The following is a 25932-nucleotide window of genomic DNA, read 5'->3' on the forward strand; positions in this document are numbered from 1 at the left end:
AGGGGAGAAGACATGTATATTATTGTATACAACTGGTTTTTGAGGAAAATGGTAATCCTGTTACTGAGGAACAGGCCTTAGAAATACCTGTATCCAATATAATACATATGGTGTTATAGGGTGTGCGCTCTGGTTTGTAAGTTATGATAAGTTCAGATAAGTAAGCCAGACCTCATGTGCTATGTGGGAAACCATTTGGAAAGCAGTGTGGAGTTGCCAAGTGGCAATAACCCAAGAGATAACAAGGTATGCAATTTTTCCAATATGGAATTTGAAGTACAAATCTAACATATGGTACCGAATACAGTTACTGTTATTAAAGAGGCATTTTTAATGAAACATAAGAAAGATACAACCCTAGAAGTTGTTCACATATAATTAAACTAGCTGTGCTACCCATCTAAGAGGGATTGAAACCCAGAGGTGGAAACTAACAAATTACATGTACTTGAGTAGATTTGGTAGGGAATTGTACTTTTTTCTCATCAATTATTTATTAAAAAAAAAGAACAAAATGACAGGATATAAACAATAAGCGGACATAGCATACAAAGGAAGCCAGACCACCCACTCCCACCCAGCCTGAGCCAAGGGGTGAAAAAAAAGGTCAAGCCAAGTTTTACACAATTGAGCTACAGCAGAGCAGGTTTCAATTACATTACTGGAAGGCCCATTAATGCGCCACAGACAACTCCAAATGTATGAAGTTGTAGAAGGAGGTCTGCTAGTCGTCCACAGTGATGCATTCAGGTGTTTTCCAGTGGGAGGCAAAAATTAATTTGGTTGCCAGGGTACCCAGCCAGAATAACTTGCATTAAGAGAGTTTGAGTGGAAGCCAGGAAAGGTCTAAAAGAAGAACGATTTGAGGTAACACAGGAATACTGCAGGAAAGGAAGGAAGGCAGTAGGTGTGGAGAAAAAGTGGTGGGTAAACCAAGGGAAGATAAATGACAGAGAGGATTGACAGTAAGACCGCTTACAGGGAGTAGGATAAAGTCTGTCAAGAATTCTGAACTGGGTGTGCTGATAATTTGGGTTTCCAGAACCAAACTTTCTATTGGTGATAACTGAGAGGGGAAAAGTCTCCAGACCAAAGAGAAATCAAGGGCAGAGGTTTATAAGATGCGTTGCAAAGTAAAGAGTAGAGGGTAGTAGGGACAGGTATTTGTCCTTGGGAGAGAAAGAACAAAACAGAGAGTATAATGAGTGATTTGGGGGGCAGCCAGTGTGGGGTTTCTCCCCAATATGTACTGTTGTGTACTTCTGAAGGTGGCTCATTTGTGAGAAACTTTTCCCTCATTCACAACAGCTATATGGCTTTTCACCTGTATGAACTCTTGCATGGGCATTAAGATGGTCTTTCCTTGAAAATTGTTTCCCACATTCAAAACAGGAATATGGTGTCTCCCCTGTATGAATTCTTCTGTGTGTCTGAAGCTGGCTCTTTTGTGAGAATCTCTTACCACATTCAGAACAGGAATGTGGTGTCTCGCCTGTATGAATTCTTGTGTGGGTCTGAAGCTGGCTCTTTTGTGAGAATCTCTTACCACAATCAGAACAGCAGTATGGTTTCTTACCAGAATGGATACTTGTGTGGCACTTGAGAGTGGTCATGTGTGAAAATCGTTTTCCACATTCTGAACAAGAGTATGGCTTCTCTCCGGTGTGAATTCTCATGTGGTTCTTAAGAGTGCTCATGTCCAAGAATCTTTTGCCACACTCAGGACAACAATACGGTTTCTCTCCAGTATGAGTTCTCATGTGGACCTGAAGATTACTCATATTTGAGAAGTTTTTGTCACATTGCAAACAGCAATATGGCTTCTCTCCGGTGTGAATTCTCATGTGGGTCTTAAGAATGGTCATGTTTGAGAATCTTTTGCCACACTCAGGACAACAATTCGGTTTTTCTCCAGTATGAATTCTCATGTGGACTCGAAGATTACTCGAGCTTGAGAATTTTTTGTCGCATTGAGAACAGCAATATGGCTTCTCTCCAGTGTGAATTCTTGTGTGGGCCTGAAGGATACTTCTCTTTGGAAATTGTTTGCCACAATTGGAACAACAATATGGCATCTGATTTTTATGTTGCTGCTGATTGCTTTTACCCTTTGGTTTGCAAGTAAAACCTTCCCTTGGCTCATCGCATACGTTCAAAGCACCCAAACTGTTACTACGCACCTGTTGCTGATTGTCTATCCCTTTTAATTTCATCACAGGCAGAGAACTAAACTTCAAAGAGATTGGTGTCAACATAGTTGATCCAAATTTCTCCATATTTTTATCATGCAGCATCTGTTTTAGTCTGTTCTCCACATGATTCACAGATAAAGATGGGGAAAAGCTGGGACCCTCTTGAGTATCTGCAGAAAAACACAAGAAAAGCACAATTGAAAGTGACTATTTGAAGGTGGGGCAAAAGAAAGGGCATCTAAAAGGTGGGTCACAGTGAGAGGCACACAAAATGTATGTTATGGTTGCCTCTTTCTTTAATATTTTGTGTATATCTGCATCTTTTCTAGGGTCTTTTATTCTAAGGAGATTTGCTTCAGGAGTTTGCATTTTGCTGGTAGACTTACTATAAAAGTTTAATTTTTTTAATTATCCAGGAGTGCCACTTTAGAGGTACAGCATTGTCTGTTGCTATAGTACTATTACCCGTTAGGGTCTGGCAATGTGAGGCATATGACATCACTGGAGTGACTGTATATTTTGTACAATGGAGTCCCAAACAGGCCAAAATGGATGTGAGGACTCCAGAATACATGCACTAAGCAGGCCAAGATCTTCACTGGCCAACCCAGAAGTAGCTCACCCCAGACTACTACCTGCTGGCTTTGGCCTGGCTAGGACCAAAGTGTGAAAAACTGGCTTAACAAATTAAAAATATCAAGAAAGCTCCTCAAGAAGGAGATGACCATAAACTCCTAGGTTGTACACAAAAGGGCAAAAATGTTTGTTTATAAATAAAGTGTTTATAAAAAATAAAGTAGAAAGTTGGGCAAAAACATTACAAACAGCAACAACAGGTAAGCATGAGTTACCTAAATGGAAATCCTACAAGCAAACAAGTCCCACATACCTAATCCATCAGTGAAATGCACAAAAAAAGCAATCCAACCAGTACAATACAAATATTTTAAAAACAAAGACCTTCAAATGATCTCCTGATCTACACTCACCTTAAATCGAAAGAGAGGGTGGCCCTGCCTCCTGGGGCTCCACTCACAAAGTTCAGAGAATGGAGCATTTAAAGTAACATGATGTGTTACAAACATGACAGAAAATACATAAAACGTAAAAAATAATAATTCAAAAGCAACAATACAACATAAAATATGCAAAAATACGAAGCCCTACAGAACAGTATAAATAAAGGTCAACATGTGCATTCCTGGTGATGACTCTGAGACTGTTCCAGTGCAATTCTCTTTTTGGTGAAACATTTCATTCAGAAGACTTAGCCTTATTGCTGAAACGTTTATCTCCAGGTGTTACTGTGAGAAGAGAACAAAGTGAGGGTCAGGAAGGGGTCAAAGAATAATCAGAGAGAGGAAGCTAACAAGACCCAGGGGCAAACAAGAGAATTGAAAAGTCAAGGATATAAAACCAAACACGAAGCCTTGCACTTGCTTAGAAAGAAAGTAGGCTAAAATCTTTGTGTATCTGTACTGAGGCACAGAAATGCCACTGTGTTCACTTTATTAGGTACACCTTGCTAGTTTCCGATTGGACCCCCTTTTGCCTTCAGAACTGCAGTAATTCTTCATGGCATAGATTCAACAAGGTGCTGGAAATATTCTTCCTGGATTGTGGTCCATACTGACATGACAGCATCAGGCAGTTGCTGCAGATTAGTTGGATGCACGTCCTTGATGTGAACTTCTTGTTCCACCACATCCCAAAGGTGCTCTACTGGATTGAGATCTGGTGACTGTGGAGGCCATTTCAGTGCAGTGAACTCGTCATCATGTTCAAGAAACCAGTTTGAGATGATCTGAGCTTTGTGACATGGAGTGTTATCCTGCTGGAAGGAGCCATCAAAAGATGGTGGTCATAAAGAGATGGACATGGTCAGCAACAATAGCTGACAGGAGTGTCGCCCGGTGTGGTCTCCTGCTGCTGTAGCCCACCTGCTTCAAGGTTCAGCTTATTGCATGTTCAGAGATGCTCTTCTGCACACTTCAGTTGTAACGAGTGATTATTTGACTTCCTGATGCCTTTCTGTTAGCTCAGACCATTCTGGCCATTCTCCTCTGACCTCTGGCATCAACAAGGCATTTTCGCCCAGAGAACTGCCTCTCACTGATATTTTCCCTTTTTTCAGATCATTCTCTGCAAACCCTAGAGATGGTTGTGTGTGAAACTCTCAGTAGATCAGCAGATTCTGAAATACTCAGAGCAGCAAATACCAGGCCACGTTCAAAGTCACTTCAGTCCACTTTCTTCCCCATTCTGATGCTCAGATTTAAACTTCAGCAGGTAGTCTTGACAACGTCTACAGGCAGAAATGCCTGTGCAATTGGCTGATTAGATGTTTGAGTTAACAAGCAGTTGAACAGGCGTACCTAATAAAGTGGCCACTGAGTGTGTACACCAGCACTACTTGTGATGTAAGTAGCATGATGATTGCGGTCACATGACTCGTCTTCTGTGTGATGTAAATACAGAATGCAGACAAAATTAAACTTTGCCAAACACTTTAAAACAATTACAAATATCCATAAATAGATTCTCCATTATAAAAAAGAGCATAATAGGGCAAAATATATGAACAACCATGTGCCACAACCTAATTCCCTCACACTTCATCAGGCTTAGAGTAAAATCAATGGTGGAATCCAGCGGTAGGCCGAATACTCAAGGGAGCTACTCATGACCTAAGCCCGTCCAATCGACCAGATATTCGACCCTCTGAACGCGCCTCCTGGATTCCAAACCTGTGCACCTCAAACTCCTGATGACCCTTAATAACCACCAGAGGAAGAGCGGCAGAAGAAACTGAATAGCAAGATACATGGACTGGATCAAGGCGAGACACCTGAAAAGGGGAGTGTGACTTAAAATTAGCAGGCGGCGCCACCTTATAAGAAACCAGGGATAAACATTTTACAATCTCACCAGGGACAATAAACCTCAAGCCCAAATTATGAGATGGTACACACTGACGGCAGGGAACCTTACCAGGCTGGGGCGCCCATAACCTGGAAGGACAGGGGGAGACAGCTTGGACAGGGCATTGTCTCCCCACGGGTCTCAGCATTGCCAAGGATTCCCACAGGGCATCTTGGGAAATGGAGTTTCTTGACTCAGCCCTGTTTGGTTCTGCAGGTGCCACAAGGGGGTGCTGATGGGACTGGCAAGCCCCTCTTTGTCGGGCTCCCACCTCACCTGGAGGTGCTTCCAAGGCCCACCTTTGGGACACTGGATGTGCTTCCTGGTGTTACATAAGAGGAGCTGCCCGCCACATCTTCAGAAGCCAGAGTTGGGAGAAGAAGGAGAAGGTTGAGAGAGGAGTGGAGGTAATGGGAAGAAGTCAAGGAAACAGTGAGAAGAAGACAAAAGTACTGCTGTGTATTAGTGCTGTACTTATGGTTGTGGTGTAGGAAACTCTTTGCATAAGAGTTTCACACAAACAAAAAGCCTTTGTGGTTGCAAACCTGTGTCCAAGCATCTGTGTTGGATAGTTTGGGCAGCTGCAAGACCCCCTAGGGACCACAACACAAACAAATGTGACAAATTGTAAGCCACACATTCTTTCCAAACAAGAATCACAATGGCCTTTCCTCTCCATAAAAGATTTGGAAGATTCACTCATCGCCACTGAATGATCTCTCACCTTTTGTCCAATTTCACTGTAGTGTTGCCAAAAAGTCTGAAAGAGTTGCGACACAGGGCTTGCATTTCTATGGTTTGTTTAGAAGCTATGACTTCTTTAAAGGCATGCTGAACTGTAACTGTAAGCTCCTTTTCTTGCTTTTTGATGGCAGTCTGCTCCAAATCCAGACACAGAGCTTCAGCGACTGCATTTCTCATCTTGAGGCCACTCATGATCCCTTGGTATTGTAATGAGAGGTTTATCTTCAGGGATTGTTGTGAGAAGAGAATCGATCACCAGGTGAAGCAAAAGCGTGACAAAAACATTGTGGGGAACAGAAAGGGGTCAAAGCTAGAAAAGCCAGAGAGACCAAGCAAACGAGACCCAAGGGCAGACCAGAGAATCAAAATTAAGGACGCAAAGGGGAGGTTGAGAGCATGCGCCAAATACATCGTGTTGCCACACCCACAACATGACAGACCACCGGGATTGGGATCCTAATGAAGCTGCGCAATGGGTGAAACCTCAGCACCACACTGGAACAGTCTTATGGTGGCTGGAGTGCCAAACCTGCCACCAGCCCCAAGAACAGGATGAACGAAAACCAAATTAAACTGGCCAAATACTTAAAAGTGGTTAGAAATTTCCAATTCTCCATGCTAAAAAAACCCAAAATAATACAAAATACTCATTGTGAGGGACGCCACGTGAAGACTGGCAACCGAGTTGGAGCTGTATCGAGAACCTTACCCAGCCTGGATGCCCACGTTTGTATAGGACATTGTCTCCCCCAGAACACTAGATGGCAGTCCTCCAGGGTTGTGGCATCACCACAAATACCCAAAGGGCATCTTGGGAATTGGAATTCATCAGGTCAGCCCTGTTGGGTTCTGTGGATGCTGCTAGGGAGCACCAGGAGGACTGTTGTGTTGGCTCCAACTCTACTCGGACGTGCTCCCAGGTGTAATATAAAAGGAGCAGCCCTACTTCGGTCTCAGAGACAGAGTCGGGAGGAGGCAGAGGACGAAGCTTGCTGTGAAGAGCGGAAGAAGAAGAGAAAAAGAGGGACAGAGAAAGATAGTGCTTATTGCAGAGAAAACTGGATGTGCTGTGGGAAATGCTTACCTTAGGGAATCTCAAAAACAGAAAACAGGGTCACCCTGGGACCCTTCCACAACAAAAGAGAGGGTAAACTATTAAGGCTCGAGACCTTTTTGTTCATTTCTTATTGTATGTAACTATGAGGTCATGCTCAAAGTATACTGACAAATAACAAGACCTTGGGCAAATTAGCGGTTATCCAATTTAAACCAATGCCCCTTTTAGGATGGTTACTGAGTAAATGTTATATGGGTTGGAGACGGTGGCACTGACCAGAAAGCAGGAGACAGAGCTGGAGGTGGCTGAGTTGAAGATGTTAAGATTTGCACTGAGTGTTCTCCCAGCTAGTCATGCCTGTACACCCTCCACAGGGAGGCCCCCGTATCAAAGGCCCAAAGCACCTCAACTGGCTTCATGTGGAGGGTCAGCGGCTCTAAACTCTTAGCCTCCCTCGGATGCCTGCACTTATTGCTTACTACACATTAAATTGCTGCCACTTCTTTGTCGCGTCTTTGCACAATGACTTGTCTTGTTTGTGTTTCAATTTTAATTTATTATTTGCACTTCATGTTGTTACACTGTGGACCCTGAGCTTTGCAATTTCGTCTATCTGTATACTTGTATATGGTTGAGATGACAATAAAGTTCACTTTGACTTCTCACCCTCTCTCTAAGGGACAGACCAGCCATCCTGTGGAAAAAACTTCACTTCAGAGGCTTGTACCCGTGATCTCAATCGATCAGTCATTACCCAAAGCTCATGACCAAGGGATGAGTGAGGATAGAGACGTACAGTGGGGAAAATAAGCATTCAATCCCTTGCTGAATTTGTTAGCCTGCTCACTTACAAAGAAATGAACAGTCTCTGATTTTATGGTAGTTTCATTTTAATGGAAAGAGACAGAGTATCAACCAAAAATCCACAAAAAACACATTACATAAAAGTGATAAATTGATTTGTGTGTCATTGAGTGAAATAAGGATTTGATCTCCTACAACCCAGCCAGAATTCTGACTCCCACAGATTGGCTGTGTGCCCCTGTGGCACAGAGATTACAATCAATTAATCGATCGATTAATTCCAGATACTCCTGATCTCAATTCATGATGTGTATAAAGCCCACCTGCCCACAGAATCAATTTCTTCCTTTCCAACCTCTCCACTGTGCCGATGTGGTTCCCCTCCAGACTTCACATATGGGAGCCTCTCGAACCCAACACTGTCGGTAGTTATGGCCGAGCTGAGCTGACTAATGAGGACAAACCGCACATGCAGCAAGGGGATGGTGGAAAAGTCCAAAGGTGCTTTTATTAAAAAACAAAACCAAAAGTGTCCACAGTGCAGTGTTCTAAAAACAGTACATAAATAAATCAACTCTCTCTATATATATATATATCTATAAAACCCTAAGCCTAAAAGTGCAACGATTTTGTGTGACATTTTAATGTCGCGCTTTAAATTGGGCTTATTTTAAAACCTACATACATATGTTTTGTATTATTCTTTTTAGAATTTATCAAACTTTAATGTGATGTTGCTAAATTTTCAAATTCTTATTCCATTTTTAAATTATAAACTAAAATATCACGAACTCACATCCCGCAAGACAAGGCTTTGTGCCACCAGATTTAACCACACCCGGGGCCGGAAATAAAAAATAAAGAGTAGATGACAAAGTAGAACGTCATAGAGACAAGGCATTGAGACAAAAGGACAGCTGCTGTACAGGCTTTTAAATGTTCACAGCGCCACACGAGATGCACGTCACCCGGCACAGCAGCAGAGATGTGAAGTGGCTGGCACGTGGCGCAGGCCGAGGGGGTTGGCGAGTGAAGTGAGCAAGGGGCAAACCCCCTAGTAATCCATAAAAACCAAGTGAAAAGTAATAAATAAATCCATTAAAAGCAGAGGTTAAAATGCAGTCACTGTCTCCTTCGGATGTCAGCCCACCTCCTTCTTCGTCTCCCCAGCTCACCCATAACTCACGCAGCAAGCACAGACTCAGCAGCCATGAACTTCATTCCTCCGACCTCAGTCTTGGCTGCCTCCAAACTGTGCAGCCAGACCGCCTGAGTTCCATCTATTCCCCCCAACACTCACACTCGTGCTTCTCATTGTATATGTGGGGACATGGCACCGACTTCATTTAAAGACACAGACGATTCCTCACCTGGGCACTTAAGTGAGAAAACTCCCACACTGCACCACACACAGGAACTGCTCCAGGCCACACTACCAGTCCCCCTCCTTGAGATGATTATTTATTTAAAAGGCATGAGCCGCGGACCTCACCACCATGGGCAAGACCAAAGAGCTGTCAAAGGATGTCAGGGACAAAGCTGGAATGGGCTACAAGAAGCTTGGTGACAAGGTGATCACTGTTGGTGCGATTATTCAGAAATGGAAGATAAACATAAAATGGCCATCAGTCACCGTCGGTCTAGAGCTCCATGCAAGATCTTGCATCGTGGGGTGAGGATGATCATGAGAAAGGTGACGGGATCAGCCCAAAACTACACGGGAGGAGCTTGTTAATGATGTGAAGGCAGGAGGGACCACCACAATCACCAAGAACACCATTGGTAACGCACTACGCCGTAATGGATTGAAATCTTGCAGCACCCGCAAGGTCTCCCTGCTCAAGAAGGCACACGTACTGTACAGACCCAGATGTTCACTGGCAAATTTAAGATGGAAAAAAGAAATGTAGCTGTTTATCTGGTAACATTCTTCTGGCTCCGTTCCTTCTTCCCCACTATAGATGGGTATAGTGACTATAAAGCTGCACTCGCCACTTCTGTGATTTTCCAGAGGTGGTTTATATAACGAAATGTTTGTGTCTGGGATGGTGTAAGCATACAACTGGATGACTTGACATGTGGATTTTGAAACAGAAGTAATGTGAAATTTGTTTCTGGACATTTTGATGTTGTTTGCTGTTGTTCAGTGTTTGTCCCCATTAAAGACCATTGATTCAGACAATCTGTCATCTCCATTCTTTATAAAAATATGAGATGAACTTTTTTTCTTACAGTAGCCAGTACTACAAAAGAAATAGGTAGTAAATAGATTGAAAAATATCATTTTTGGGTAGAGTATTTCTTTAATGTTGAAATGGGGAAGAGGAGAGATAGTAATAAAAAAAAACACATTACACACATACATATAATATTTGTCACAGATTTTATGCATCTGTTTTTCATTATTATAAATAAGAATTCGTTCACAAAAAGATAATTGACATATAAAATGAAAGAGTGTGTGTTATGAAGAGGTTGGGAGCATGCGCTGATAACACCCAAGTGCAGCGGGTGACACCTCAGCACCACACTGGGACACTGGGAGGTTTTATACGGTGGCAGGAGTGCCAATCCTGCCACCAACCCCCCAAGTTTTCTCTGCAAGTTGAAGGACCCCCTTGCAGGGCTGGATGCAGATTAACGTCATATGCTGGACGAAGCAATTGCAAGTCAAGGGTCCAACCGAGTAGAGTCACTTCTGGCTTTATAATGGGATTCAAACCGGCAACCTTCTGATTGCCACAGCAGATCCTGAGCTTCAGAGCCACCATTAGAACACTTTAGATGAGAACAGGCCATTCAGCTCAACAAAGCTCGCCAGTACTATCCACTTATTTCTTCCAAGAAAACACCAAGTCTAGTTTTGAAAGTCCCTAAAGTCTTACTGTCTACCACACTACTTGGTCGCTTATTCCAAGTGTCTGTGGTTCTTTGTGCAAAGAAAAACTTTCATAATGTTTCTGTGAAATTTCCCCTAAACAAGTTTCCAGCTGTGTCCCCGTGTTCTTGATGAACTCATTTTAAAGTCACCATCTCGATCCACTGGACTAATTCCCTTCATAATTTTAAACACTTCAGTCAGGTCTCCTCTTCATCTTCTTTGTTTAAACTGTAAAGGCTCAGCTCTTTTAATCTTTCCTCATAACTCATTCCCTGTAGCCCTGGAATCATCCTAGTCACTCTTCTCTGGACCTTTCCTAGCACTGCTATGTCCTTTTTGTAGCCTGAAGACCAAAACTGCACACAGTACTCCAGATGAGGCCTCACCAGTGTGTTATAAAGCTTGAGCAGAACCTCCTGTGACTTGTATTCCACACATCAAGACGCTATATAACCTGATATTCTGCTAGCCTTCTTAATGGCTTCTGAACACTGTCTGGAAGTTGATAGGAGTCCACTACGACTCCTCAATCCTTCTCATAAGGTGCACTCTCGATTTTCTGACCCCCATTGTGTATTCAAACTAACATTTTTACTTCCTATGTGTAATTCTTTACATTTACTGACATTCAATTTCATCTGCCACAAACCTGCCCAAGCCTGTTTGCTATCCAAGTCCTTCTGTAATGATGTAATGGATTCCAAATTATCTGCTAATCCACCCATCTTGGTAGCATCTGTAAACTTAACCAGTTTGTTACTTATATTCCTACCTCAATCATTTCTATATATTAAAAATAGCAGCAGCCCTAGCACTGACCCCTGCTGGTCACCACTCTTAACATCAGCCAGTTTTGATGAGGCTCCTCACACCATCACCCTCGGCTTCCTGTGTCTGAGCCAATTCTGCACCCACCTAAAAACATCACCCTGAACTCCCACTTCTTTTAGTTTGATGTCCACCCCTCTCATGTGGCACTACTCCGTCATGAAGATGTGGAATAAATATGGCATGCCCAAAAATATTTTTTTTCCCTAAGAATGACCCACTTTCAGTGTCTGTCTTTCTACATCTTTCAACACTATGGCTTTCTAGTGCATATTAATATTAAAATCAGGGTGGGTCAACTTTTTGGTCTCCCCTGTTTGTTCACTTTTAGTTTCCACTAACCTTCTCCAGGATGATTCGTCAATGATGGATATCCTGGTGATCTCCTTAATGTTTCCTCAGTGGTCTTTGTGTCTGAATCAATATCAGACTTCACGCTGACAGAACGCTCCTGAACAGGGCAGTTTCCAGTTTGAGAGGAGACGAATCCGCTTAGACCCCCAGAGTGACAGGCAGACTCTGACCGAAGGGCTTCTTCCTTGACTTGGCCAATGAGTTGACATTCCGGCCTATCGCTGATGACAGGCTTCTCCTCAGCTTCTGCCTTGAAGCCACCTGTTCCCTGTTCACAATCCTCATCCTTAATGTCCAGACTCTCATGTTTATGGTACACTCGTTTCCATTCACACTCTTCCTCCTCTAGCTTAACATTTACAGTCCATTTCTCTGTGTCATTCATGTTGGCCTGGTATGTCTCCTCTGTCACATCCATATGTAGGAGTTACAGAAAATGGCTGAATCTTCTTCTTCTTCCCGGTTTCTGTGGGCAGAAAAGGATTGATAATTTCAGTTAAATAAACTAAAAAGAAACTAGACCTTAAGGCTCTAAATGAGGCCTGGAAACAGTGGATGACATAGCACAATAAGCACAACAAAGGTGGGAAACTCTTCCACCAACCCAACAGGGAGAGGGGAACCACAAAACTCCTTGCTCGCTGTAGCCACAGGATTAATGTGTGTCACTGTAATCTGTGAAGTTTTTGCCACACTGCACGACTTTCACCAAACACTTAAAGCCACAAATTAACACAGCTGAAGCCTCCAGTCTATGCAGATGAGCTGATCTAGAGAGAGATCGATATGGCTATGTTGGGAGATGGAACACCACACATGGTAGCAACTCAAGAAGGTTAATTAAGGAGGACAGGTGTACCACAGATTCTTGGAATAAGTGACCAAGTAGTGTCATGGACAGGAGGACTTTCAAAACTCAACTTGATGATTTTTAAGAAGAATTAAGTGGATAGGAGTGGTGAGCTTTGTTGGGCTGAATGGCCTGTTCTCGTCTCGATTGTTCGAATGCATCCCAAGGTTCGGTGGTCAGTGTATGGTTCTGCAATAACCCTGTGTTATTTTCTGCCTACGCTAAGCCAGCTAAAGATTGTAAACATGTTTGGAGATTACATGCTCTGTGATATAGCAGGTCTGCTATTATTATTATTATATTATTAAATAAATAATAATAAAGAGGGGGTGTGGTCATGTGGCCAGAGCGGTTCCCGGGTGCGATGCGACGTGGGTGTTTCCGCACTGAAGTACATATGTCTGGGAATCACCTGTGTTCATAATTGATGCTGGGAGCTGCTGGTTGCCACACCTGTGCCACATCCCCAGTATAAATAGGAGAAGCGCAACTGCAGAGAGGGAGAAAAAAAGGAAAAAAGATTGGAGGTTAAGATGGAGAGACAAAGGAGAGCCGGTGCTGAGAGAGCAGGCTCGCTGGGGAGGAGAGCCCCTCAGGAGGAGTGTTAGGCCGACTAGGAGACGGTTGCTCCAGCAGAGCGATCTCAGGAGCTGGAGTGTCCCAGAAGATGGTTGGATCGCCGCAGGAGTAAGTGAGCCCCCAGCATGAGCACCCTGGCCGCTGGGGGAAAACCCGAGCCTCGGTCCGGAGGAATGAGCTGCATGGAGCCAGGGGAAGGATGGCTACCAGACCAGCAAGAGAAGGTCAGCTGCAGCTGCAGGTAGGGCGACTCCCCTGTTGCAAAGCCTGATGGGAGAAGCAGAGGAGCCACCAAGTAGAAGGAAGAAGGCACCGGGTTTTTAAAAAGGGAACTGCTTCCAGCCTGTTTTTAACCACGTTTTAATGGATTTATTTATTTGGATTATTTTTAACCTCCACATTGCACCTAATTTTATGGATTATTAATTTATTGTCACATTTTTGAAACACTTTGGTTTTGTTTTAATGAAAACACTTGTTCATTTTTTGCACCATCCCCTTGCTCAAGTTGATTTCACCACATCTACCAGTTCATCCGGTTACATTACCGATGGTATTGGGGTTGGAGAGGCTCCCAAAATGGGAAGTGGGAGCTATGGAGCAGGACCCGCACCATCACATGCTCTTATTGTGCGAATCATGGGCTGTAGAGAAAGTATAAAAGTTCTGACAGTTGCCCAGAACATGGAAGCTCATCTGCTTGACGGATGGACGACATCTTTGCTACCCATGCCTAGAAGGTGTCTCCGGCACTGCTGACATTGACGAGACCCACTTTCAGGAACCCCCTCTCCAGTATCGCGCTTTGCCAAGAGGTTTTTATTGACAGTGTAACCGAACGTTAAAAAGAAGTGAAGTGTGTCCAATCTAAGTGTTCATTTACTTGTTCATTATAAAATTACTGGCCTAGCACTAGGGAGGGATATAGCATTTTATTTTATAGCTATATAGATTTTGGTTAAGTAAAAAGCTACAATCACTAATAATAATATTAATTCTTCACATTTCTATAGCACTTTTCTCACTATTCAAAGCGCTTTACACAGTGAATGCAGAGCCACTTCAACCACCACTAATGTGCAGCGTTCACCTTGATGAGGCGACGGCAGTCATTTTGGCACCAGTACACTCACCACACATGAGCTGTTAGGTGGTGAAGTGGTGAGAGAGAAAGCCAATTAAAGAGGGGGAATAATTAGGGGGCCAGAATGACCAGGCCGTGGTGGGCATCTTAGCCAGGACATCGGGATACAACCTGCCCTTTATGAAGGATGCCCAGGGATCTTTCACGACACCCAGACAGTCAGGTCCTCGGTTTAACATCTCATCCAAAGCACTGTGCCATGTTTACCACACAGGGGCATTGGGGTCCACATTCAGGCCTCAGGGTAAGTGCTCCCTGGTGGCCTCACCAACCCAAGCTTTTCCTAGGTGGTCTCCCATCCAAGTAGTGACCAGGCCTGAACATGCTTAGCTTCAGGTGGACGACCTCTTCTTAAGTGGGTGTGGTAAGGCTGCTCTCCCAGGGATCGCAGGCCCCCTTCTGGATACACTCAACATTTTTGTCAATATATATTTAAAGGATTTATTCCAAAAATGTCAAATTGAGGAGAACCAAGAAAAAATAGGAGTAGATATGGCAAGCTGAAAGTCCCCAAAGTCCAAGGCAAAGTTTATTAACCAGTAAAGCATAGAAACACCTACAATATCTCATCTCTCTATTACATAAAAAAATCCTGGGACGAGATGAAACTTTTTAGCCTGGGATGAGAGGAGACGAGACTTTCTCAGAAAGACACTTTCACGTCCCGCGAGACGAGACATTGTGCCAAAACATTTTAACCACACCCGGGGCCGGAGATAAAAGACAAAGAGTAGATGACAAGTAGAATGTTGTAAAGAGGTTCCAAAACGTTGACGTGGTACACATGCACAGCAGGTTAGAGATAATGGAAGTATGAAAATTCGAAAGTCTCAAAAAAATGATAGTAAAGATCACATTAGCGCAAACAAACGGAAATTATTACTCGGTGAAAGAACGGAACAGTGAAAAGAGATCGAATATATTGTTCGGATTTAAACTTTAAGTCGGAGACTTGTAGATCGTCGAATTGGTGTTGCCATCATGGAAAAGTAGTGTTTCTTCCTAATGAAGAGGTGTATCTGCGAGAATTAAAAGATTTGATGTTTGGTGAAAGTGAAATCCACATGCGCGAGTGGCAGAGATGTCAAGTGGCTGGCGCTTAGTGCAGGCCAGGGGGGGTTGGCAAGTGAAGCCCCCTAGTAGTATGTAAAAATCCAAAATTTAAAATGGCTCATAACAGAATACATTTTCATAATACATACACAAAAAATTACAAGACAAATAATATTCAATTCATAATTAACAGATTAACCGAAAACAGACTATAACACAAAATGCTAAATGATAATTAAAATTATCTGGAAAAATATTTCATAATTAATTTTTAAGCCAGGGTTCTGGTAAAACCATACCACATATTTTATTTAAAGTGCCTTTCAATGTACCATAGGACTCTGTACAATAATAAACAAAACAAAAAAAAAATAAAAGACAAGAAGGTAAGTACAAATGTGAGAAAACACACACATGTAATGTCAACTGCCAGTCAGAAGTCTGCACATACCCACAAATGTTCAGATTTTGGATACAAATGAATGCCATTTTTTAAATTCAGATACCATTACACTGATTTTTAAAAGACAGCCAGGACAGTACCAGAGTTGTTAATGGTTATTGTTGTTTGAAATGGCAGATTTTTCATTTACAGTCCACACAGGACTGCAAAGCCCCATTTTTAAGAAGCCATTCCTTCAGCGTCATAAAGGTCAACTCCCGTAGCTTCTCCTTATTTCGTCCTGTGTTCATGTTAATTGGTTATTAGAGAAACCTTTGTAATTGCATTAGCACCACTGAACCCTCTAATTAAGATTGCAAGGTACCGCCATTCCTAACGGTCAATTCTGGGATTAAAAATGGCCAAAATCAAACAGCTTTCTCAAGAAACAATGCCGCCTAGTGTTGTTTTACAGAGTGAAGGCTATCACAAGTGACAGACTCGCAAGAAATGGGAGATTCCATCAAACAAAGGTGTCAATTACTGTCTGGAGAGAAGAGGGTGAGCTGCACCTGACCAGGGACCTCATGTATACACGGAGCGTATGCACAAAAATGTTGCGTAAGCCTGTTTCCAGGCTCACATCACGAGGTATAAAACCTAAACTTGGCGTAAAGCCACGCACATTTCCACGGTACCTCAATGCTTGGCGTACTCAAGTTCTCCGCTCGGTTTTGCAGACTGGCAGTACCCAGCGTCAAAGCAGTGCTACTGTTCCAGTGTGGTTTGCCTTTCTTTTTTAGATCCACATCCCTGACGCGGCTTTATACTGTATATACACTGAAATTAACTACATATTGTTTATTAGTTTAAGGCATCTGATTGTAATTAACCTGTAACAATATAATGGTCCATGGAATGGTCAAACTATTCTAAATACCATAACTGCTTTAGTGTTGTTACTCTCACCGCACCTTCTTCTTCTTCTTTCAGCTGCTCCCGTTAGGGGTTGCCACATCGGATCATCTTTTCCGTATTACTCTCACTGCACCACTTGGAGTATTTATATCACTGTATCTGAGTGTGAATCACAGCAGCAGCTGATTGGAAAGAGAATTATCAGTATACAGCATGAAGCAGATGCTGCCTCAACCATGCTGTCTATTTGAACTGCTCTCATACGGCAAACGCTTCAGAGCCTTTCCTCGCGTTTCAGAAACAATTTCATCCCAAGAACTATAAATGCACTCAATCAGTCCATCAAGTGCTCCTTATAGATCTGTGTGTACTTATAAGTACAATCACCTCACTGTAAACTTGTGATACAGTTATATTATCAAACAACCTGAGCCACTTTATGAAGCGCATATTTACATATGATGACAATATCATTTTTAAGATGAAATGCAGCAAAATATATTTATTATATTATACAGAGAAAACTTTAACTTCATTTAAATAATCTATATTGTTAATAATTAACCATGTGAGGACATGCTGTCGCAGTGCTAATGAGGAGCTGGCGCTCCGTTCACAGATTGTTCCTGCCTTGTGCTGTATTCTTGCTGGTGCTGGCACGACACTGAAAGGATAGATGGATAGAATAATTAAACATGTACTACGAAGATATTTCAATGTTACTTAAAGGTTTTGAAGAATCGGCGTTCTAAGCTTACAGATGGTTTAACGTCTATTACAGAGCTGATTGTGTGGTGATTGGGCATTTGGAGAAAGAAAAGTAAGGACAGGAATTGGAGGTTAGTACGTTTGAAAGAAACAGTACTGCTACAATAAAGTATTTCATTGAAGGTCGTGTACGGTGCAGCAAGCATCTTGCGTGAGGCAGGAACAATCACTGCGCCACCATGTTCCCATGTTTAATAACATGCTTTAACTCCTATCATCATGAAAATGATATCAAGTATACATCTCAGTATTTAAATTATTCAGAGAGCTGTAATATCACAAATGTAATGGATTCTGTGTCCTGTCGGAGGAAGAGAAAGCCCGTTTAAGAAGCAGGTAGTGATTCACACACATAGAGCACATAGAAGATCAAATACAAAACAAAGCTTTTAACGTGCTACTTTAGTTACTATGGGATTTGAGATACTAGTAAATTAAACGATTTTAAGATGAAGTTTATGATGTTCTACTTTAATGACAAAATAAACTACGTGATTAAAGTGGAAATTTCGAGATTAAAGTTGACATTTTGTGCTTTTTTCCCCACTGTGTCCCTATTTTTTTTTTTTCTCTGTACCCTAATAAGCTTTCATATGACACTCAGACGGTGGGCTACGCCTCACCTTTTCACGGCAACTTTGATATGTGACAACTTCTTTTTTAATTCGGCACTGTGCGATTTTGTGAACTTGAGCTTTCGAGTTTCTCCGACACCATGTCACTCGATCAACTTCCTTTTGTTGTTTATATCACTGTTTAAACCAACAAATAGTATGTTTTTCTTTGCCTTCACTTGGTATTCACTGAAATTCTTCTATTTTCCCTCATACTTCTGCCATTGTCTTTTCACAGAATGCTGAGCTTAAGGGCTATTTATATTGATTTGCATATTCAAAAAGGCGTAATTCTGGGAGTTGGGGCGGGACAGCAGGCGCATGCACGTGTGTTACTTTTCACGCTGACTGGGATTTATGTAGCTGAACAACGTGTAAGTTGGCGCACGCACAGATTTATGCATCTGAATTTTTTTGTGCGTACGAACATTTCCGCTTTTGTCCGTACACCATGTTTTAGTGTGAATTCTACGCATGGCGTTATGCATGTGGCCCCTGAAGAAGAAAGGCCCAGATGAGCAACTGTGTGTGAGAGTGTGTGTGTAATGTGAGAAACGCCTTACAGGACCTCAATTGGTGTCTTTCTTTAATACACACCATTAGCCAGTCTCGTCTGTGACAGAGAAAAGACGCCTGCAGGACGCTGACCAGGATACACTTTTCCAGTTACCTTCTGTCCAGTGCCTGTGATCTTTGGCACACGTTCACCTTTCCTTTTTATTTGCCAGTTTCAGATACGGCTTTTTACTTTGAAACTCTCCCTTTAAGACTGGCATCCTGGAATCGCCCTGTCTCTGTCTCCATTTATTTGCTTAGCAGACTCTTTAATCCAGAGGTCAACCTAATCGAGTGAACATCAGTCTTGGGGGTGGGGGGGGGGGGGGTGGGGGGGGGGGGGATGACAACAAGTGTGACAGCATAAAAGTACAAGATTGATCACTACAAGTGAAAAGCTGAAACAGTTCCGATTTTACAAAGAACCTTATTAGACAGAAATTCACCAAACAAGAGAGCCTTCAGATAAACACACAGTCTCCAATGCAGGTGGGCAACTCGTCCCACCAGCTAGGAGCTACGCATGAAGAGTCCAGACTAAGATTTGATAGCACACACAGAGAGAGGTGCATCAACATTTCTGACTAAATGAGAAGGAACACAGGATCTCACAAGTGTCTCCATCCATCTACAGTGGTGTGAAAAACTATTTGCCCCCTTCCTGATTTCTTATTCTTTTGCATGTTTGTCACACAAAATGTTTCTGATCATCAAACACATTTAACCATTAGTCAAATATAACACAAGTAAACACAAAATGCAGTTTGTAAATGGTGGTTTTTATTATTTAGAGAGAAAAAAAATCCAAACCTACATGGCCCTGTGTGAAAAAGTAATTGCCCCCTTGTTAAAAAATAACCTAACTGTGGTGTATCACACCTGAGTTCAATTTGCGTAGCCACCCCCAGGCCTGATTACTGCCACACCTGTTTCAATCAAGAAATCACTTAAATAGGAGCTGCCTGACACAGAGAAGTAGACCAAAAGCACCTCAAAAGCTAGACATCATGCCAAGATCCAAAGAAATTCAGGAACAAATGAGAACAGAAGTAATTGAGATCTATCAGTCTGGTAAAAGTTATAAAGCCATTTCTAAAGCTTTGGGACTCCAGCGAACCACAGTGAGAGCCATTATCCACAAATGGCAAAAACATGGAACAGTGGTGAACCTTCCCAGGAGTAGCCGGCCGACCAAAATTACCCCAAGAGCGCAGAGACGACTCATCCGAGAGGTCACAAAAGACCCCAGGACAACGTCTAAAGAACTGCAGGCCTCACTTGCCTCAATTAAGGTCAGTGTTCATGACTCCACCATAAGAAAGAGACTGGGCAAAAACGGCCTGCATGGCAGATTTCCAAGACGCAAACCACTGTTAAGCAAAAAGAACATTAGGGCTCGTCTCAATTTTGCTAAGAAACATCTCAATGATTGCCAAGACTTTTGGGAAAATACCTTGTGGACTGATGAGTCAAAAGTTGAACTTTTTGGAAGGCAAATGTCCCGTTACATCTGGCGTAAAAGGAACACAGCATTTCAGAAAAAGAACATCATACCAACAGTAAAATATGGTGGTGGTAGTGTGATGGTCTGGGGTTGTTTTGCTGCTTCAGGACCTGGAAGGCTTGCTGTGATAGATGGAACCATGAATTCTACTGTCTACCAAAAAATCCTGAAGGAGAATGTCTGGCCATCTGTTCGTCAACTCAAGCTGAAGCGATCTTGGGTGCTGCAACAGGACAATGACCCAAAACACACCAGCAAATCCACCTCTGAATGGCTGAAGAAAAACAAAATGAAGACTTTGGAGTGGCCTAGTCAAAGTCCTGACCTGAATCCAATTGAGATGCTATGGCATGACCTTAAAAAGGCGGTTCATGCTAGAAAACCCTCAAATAAAGCTGAATTACAACAATTTTGCAAAGATGAGTGGGCCAAAATTCCTCCAGAGCGCTGTAAAAGACTCATTGCAAGTTATCGCAAACGCTTGATTGCAGTTATTGCTGCTAAGGGTGGCCCAACCAGTTATTAGGTTCAGGGGGCAATTACTTTTTCACACAGGGCCATGTAGGTTTGGATTTTTTTTTCTCCCTAAATAATAAAAACCACCATTTACAAACTGCATTTTGTGTTTACTTGTGTTATATTTGACTAATGGTTAAATGTGTTTGATGATCAGAAACATTTTGTGTGACAAACATGCAAAAGAATAAGAAATCAGGAAGGGGGCAAATAGTTTTTCACACCACTGTATATACATTCACCGGCCACTTCATTAGCTACACCTGCTCAATTTCTTGTTAGCACAAATGTCCATCATGGAGTTCCATGATTGCTTGGAGTGGACAAAATGAGGGGAAATTTTATCCAGCGTTGCAGAGCAAATCCAGCTGGTTGAGGTGTCTATTAGAGCTGCTGCTGATGATGATGATGTGAGTTAAAGCCCTGTGGATGCAGTTAGTGATATTACCTGTGACTGCCCTATGTCTGTCATTACGTTTCCCACAGGATGCTGAGAGGTAGAAAACATCTTCAGAGTCACCGGTTTCTCCTCTATGCATAACTGCATTTTAACAGAATGCTCATATGGACAAGTTCCAAAACTTGAGTATTAATTTCTGTCATTCAGTCTGAAAAAAATGGTGCTGATGCAGTCCTACCAAGGAGGAAATTAAGAAACAATACTTGGTGCTGTGTATTGTTTCCATCAAACATGAGGGGTTAGGCAGTCCTCATCCTGGAGGGCCAAAGAGATGCGCGAAAGTATGCACTGCAGGGCGGCCTTCATTTCCTCTTTCATTTCCATTGTCTGTTTGTAGTCGCTAAATTATAGCAGTCAATGCACATGCAATGGGATTTCTGGTCTAAAGAGGACTCAAAACTCTTGAGCAAGACTTTATTATATATACACTAGGGGGCTCGCCCACCCCCGGGTTTGGTTAACCGGATATACAATTTAAAGAGATTGTTATTTTCATGGGAATTGTTACATCTGCATTATTTTCACTTTTACTTTAAAACTTTAGTAAAAACAATATTTGGAGATAACTTTTCTTCAAGATCGCATTGAATTTTGATTCCGTGTTTGGACTTGCATCGTGACAACGCAACGTATAACTGCCCATGAGTGAATATCGTTTCTTTATCTGTAATAAATTACCGGACTTTTTCAAATGTTTGTTCCTGCTCTTTCTTCTTCGGTTAGTCATTGACTTGTCATCTAGAATGTATAAAATGATTGTCCTGAAAAAATTTATAAGAATTGTTACATCTGCATTATTTTCACTTTTATTTTAAAACTTTAGTAAAAACAATATTTGGAGATAACTTTTCTTCAAGATCGCATTGAATTTTGATTCCGTGTTTGGATTTACATTGTAACAATGCAACATATACTGTAACTTCCTGTGAGTGAATATCGTTTCTTTCTCTCTAATAAGTAAAAAGACTTTTTTGAATGTTTGTCCATTCTTTTTCTTCTTCGCTTAGTCACTGACGTGTAATCTAGAATGTATAAAATGATTGTCCTGATAAAATTTATAAGAGCTGAGGGGCGCACCAGCCACTTCACAACTTTGCCACTCATGTTGTGAAGGGGGGGGGGGGGGGTTGGGGGGGTGCTGAATGTACGCTAAGGAGATGTGGTTGGATCAGATGCAGACTTTCTGTTGCCGAGCTGCGTGCTCTACTTGTCGCGCCGCATGTACAGCAGTTGTCTTTTTGTCTCACGGGACGTTAAAGTGTCTCCGAGAAAATCATGTATCATCTCCTTCCAAGCCTTCCAAGATTTAAGAGAGAGAGATTTATTGCCAAGCCATTTGCATTACTAAATTTGAAGAAAGAGGAGGACATCATATGTGTGTGTGTTTTGTTAAGGGCTCACTTACTCAATATAAATGTTTTTTTTTTTATTCTGTCTCCTTTAGTCATTCTGAAGAGTTTGCTGAAAATACACAGGAGTGACAAGTGGATGATGTTCACTTTTAGACTGGATCAATATTGTTTTTATTGCACATAGAATTAGGGGAACTGTATTTATGTATTTATTGCTTTGATGTTCAAGCAGCACAACTGTGCAGCCCTGTTTCTTCTTATTTTTTTATTTTCTGCATGTTTACCCTCACAGTTTTTCATTTATTATTAATTTGTTATTAAGCTTTATTATATATAAATAATTTAATTGAGTTTGTAATCCATCCATCCATCCATTATGCAACCTGCTATATTCTAACTACAGGGTCACGGGGGGTCTGCTGAAGCCAATCCCATCCAACACAGGGCGCAAGGCAGGAAACAAACCCCGGGCAGGGCACACACACACGCACACACACACACACACACACTAGGGACAATTTAGACTCACCAATGCACCAGACCTGCATGTCTTTGGACTGACACGGGGAGAACATGCAAACTCCACGCAGGGAGGACCCGGGAAGCGAACCCAGGTCTCCTAACTGCGAGGCAGCAGCGTTACCCACTGCGCCACCCTTCATTAATACATGCATTATGTAATTAATACTGAAGAATACATGTTACTGTACTTGTAAACATCATTTATTTTGCATTACTCAATATTTCTGTTGTTTCTTTAATATTAAAATATAGACATAAAAAACATTTACATTAAATTATTTCAACTTCTGTTTATTCTTAATAATACATTTATGGACATGCCCCCCTTTACTTACAGGAACTCCTTACTCCTTATACCTCCTCACGCACCCTCCACTCTGTACACACTAACACTCTCCAAGTCCCTAGAACCAAGCTTCGCAGTATGGGTGATAGGGCCGAGGCTGTGGAACGCCCTCCCTGACTACCTGAGAGCCCCACAGTCGACTGATGTTTTTAAAAGGAATCTAAAAACTCATCTTTTTAGAAAGACATTCTGTTAAAGTACAAATAGATTCTCTTGTTTTATTATTTTATTTTTACTCTGTAGCACTTTGAGATTGTTAAAATATAAAGCGCAATATAAATAAAATTTATTATTATTATCATTATTATTAATACAGTTGTTTTGCAATTAGTTGGTATAATACACAATATTAATTGTATACTCCGATTGTGCTTCTTATTCTGTTTTATTTTTATTTATTTTTTTGGAAGTGGTTCCTGTAAAATAAGGCAGCCCATGCAGCCCACGAGACACCCTTGAAATGATCACAACCCCTGCAGGAACCTATTTGTACCCTATACCAGGGGTAGGCAACGTCGGTCCTGGAGTGCCACAGTATGTGCAGGTTTTTGTTCCAACCCAGTTCCTTAATGAGAACTCAATTATTGCTGATGAAGCACATATTGCTTAAGTGACATTTTAATGCTTCATTTTAGTGGTCTCGCTTGTTAAGGTTCTCCAACCTTAATTGCTTATTTCAATCTTAAACTGCTGCATTCAGTGTTTTAATTGCTCCTTATTAGCAATAAGATGTAAAACAGGGGTAGGCAATGTCGGTCCTGGTGAGCCGCAGTGGCTACAGGTTTTCATTCAACCCAATTGCTTAATTAGAAACCAATCATTGCCAAACTCAGACCTTATTTAATTTTATGGCTTGTTAGTCTGTGCAATGTAAGGCTTTTATATCGTAGATTTTTTTCCTTTCCAAGGATATTATCCAAATGATTGAAGCCTAAAACAGATCATTTTCAGTCTGTCACATTTTTCTATTAAGTGTTTTATTAAATCAAACCGTGCATGATGAACACACACAGATGTAATTGGAAAAAAGCTAACTGGAGAACTGCTGGCTGCTTTGTCTTTTACATCTTATTGCTAATAAGAAGCAATTAAAACACTGAATGCAGCAGTTTGAGATTGAAATAAGCAATTAAGGTTGGAGAACCTTAACAAGCGAGACCACTAAAATGAAGCATTAAAATGTCACTTAAGCAATATGTGCTTCATCAGCAATAATTGAGTTCTCGTTAAGGAACTGGGTTGGAACAAAAACCTGCACATACTGTGGCACTCCAGGACCGACGTTGCCTACCCCTGCCCTATACTAAAGTTGCACTCTAACCTAAATAAAACCAATTTTGGGGCAACTGTGTTTACCCACAAGGTTCCCTCTTGTGACCCGTCTGGTATCCAACATTATCCCATATTAGTATCCACATGAGGGGCAAATCTCGAACCTGCGGACAAAACTTGGTGAACCTCGGGCTGGCGGGCCAGATGGGCCCCAATTTTAATCCCATATGGGGCCAACGTAAGCCCCGTGTGGGCATGCTGGCTGAGAACCTAACGCAAAAACGTTACGATAATGACCGAAACGGGACTTGACCATGGAAAGCAAGCGGACCGGACACACGGCTCGCTGGTGGATCGACGCGTCGCTCGAACACAAGAAAAAGAGCGAGCGACGGGGACCAATGTCCCTCCCGATACTTCCGTTTACTTACTGTGGGGTACATCAGGGACTTGCTCTCCGCAACTCCATTCTACGCTCGTTTCCGCGTTCACACGCGCACGCGCGCAAACCGATCGTGACGTCACGTCCGTTTGCCCGCCTTGTTCTGTCAGCTGCAGAAGCTGCAGCAACTCCGTGCCGCCTAGTTAAATTGCCTAATTGTCATAAATAAGCTCTGTTTTCTTGGACTTTGTAATGTAAGCGTTGTTTTAACACATAGCATATATGTCTTATAAGCACTGTTTTAATATACAGGGTGGCCCCTATTTATGTATATGACGTTTCACAGACTGTAGCATTTAAACCACTGCGCGAATAGTATCGAAAATAGCATCACTGTGTCATCTGAGAACGGGATTAAAAGACAAGGTGTATCAACATCGCATCCACAATGTGGCTGAGCTACGTGCAGCTAACACAGAAGAATTTCAGAGGATAACAGTGCAGATGTGCCAAGTCGCCTGTGACAACGTTGCTCTTCGTCTTCAGGCGCGTATCGATCTGGATGGCACATTGTCTTACCACGCTATGGACAACAGGGGATGAAAAAACAGGCACATAATGTGAAAGTACCAAAAAAAAACATTTAAGGTTCATAATGTTCATGTTCCATTATGTTCGTTGATAATAACATTGGTAGTATCCTGACAATAACGCCTTTTCAATCACATACATAAATATGTATGAACAGTGCCCAACGTAATGTTGGGGAGAAAGGCACATTTTTCCTTGATTTCCCCCTCTGCCCAACAGTTTAAATTTACAAATCAGACCATTCAGACATCGTGTTTAAAGAGCACATTGTAGTCTTTCATTTTAGGGGATTTGCCCATTTTGGTGAGAGAGGACATGCAGGTGATGGGTGTAACAGATCAA

General features: G+C 42.1%; 1 protein-coding gene across 1 annotated transcript; it reads right to left on the reverse strand.

Annotated features, from left to right (window-relative positions):
• Positions 1-345: 345 nt before the first annotated feature.
• Positions 346-25120, reverse strand: LOC114665408 (zinc finger protein 664-like). The gene is made up of 3 exons (XM_028819961.2): positions 25049-25120; positions 11771-12248; positions 346-2362 (listed from the first exon to the last, which is right to left on the reverse strand). The coding sequence occupies exons 2-3, from the start codon at positions 12198-12200 to the stop codon at positions 1296-1298; spliced, it is 1497 nt and encodes a 498-aa protein (XP_028675794.1). The 5' UTR covers positions 12201-12248; positions 25049-25120; the 3' UTR covers positions 346-1295.
• Positions 25121-25932: the final 812 nt, after the last annotated feature.

This window comes from Erpetoichthys calabaricus, chromosome 1 (genome assembly GCF_900747795.2).
Source record: "Erpetoichthys calabaricus chromosome 1, fErpCal1.3, whole genome shotgun sequence".
NCBI classification, from domain to species: domain Eukaryota; kingdom Metazoa; phylum Chordata; class Cladistia; order Polypteriformes; family Polypteridae; genus Erpetoichthys; species Erpetoichthys calabaricus.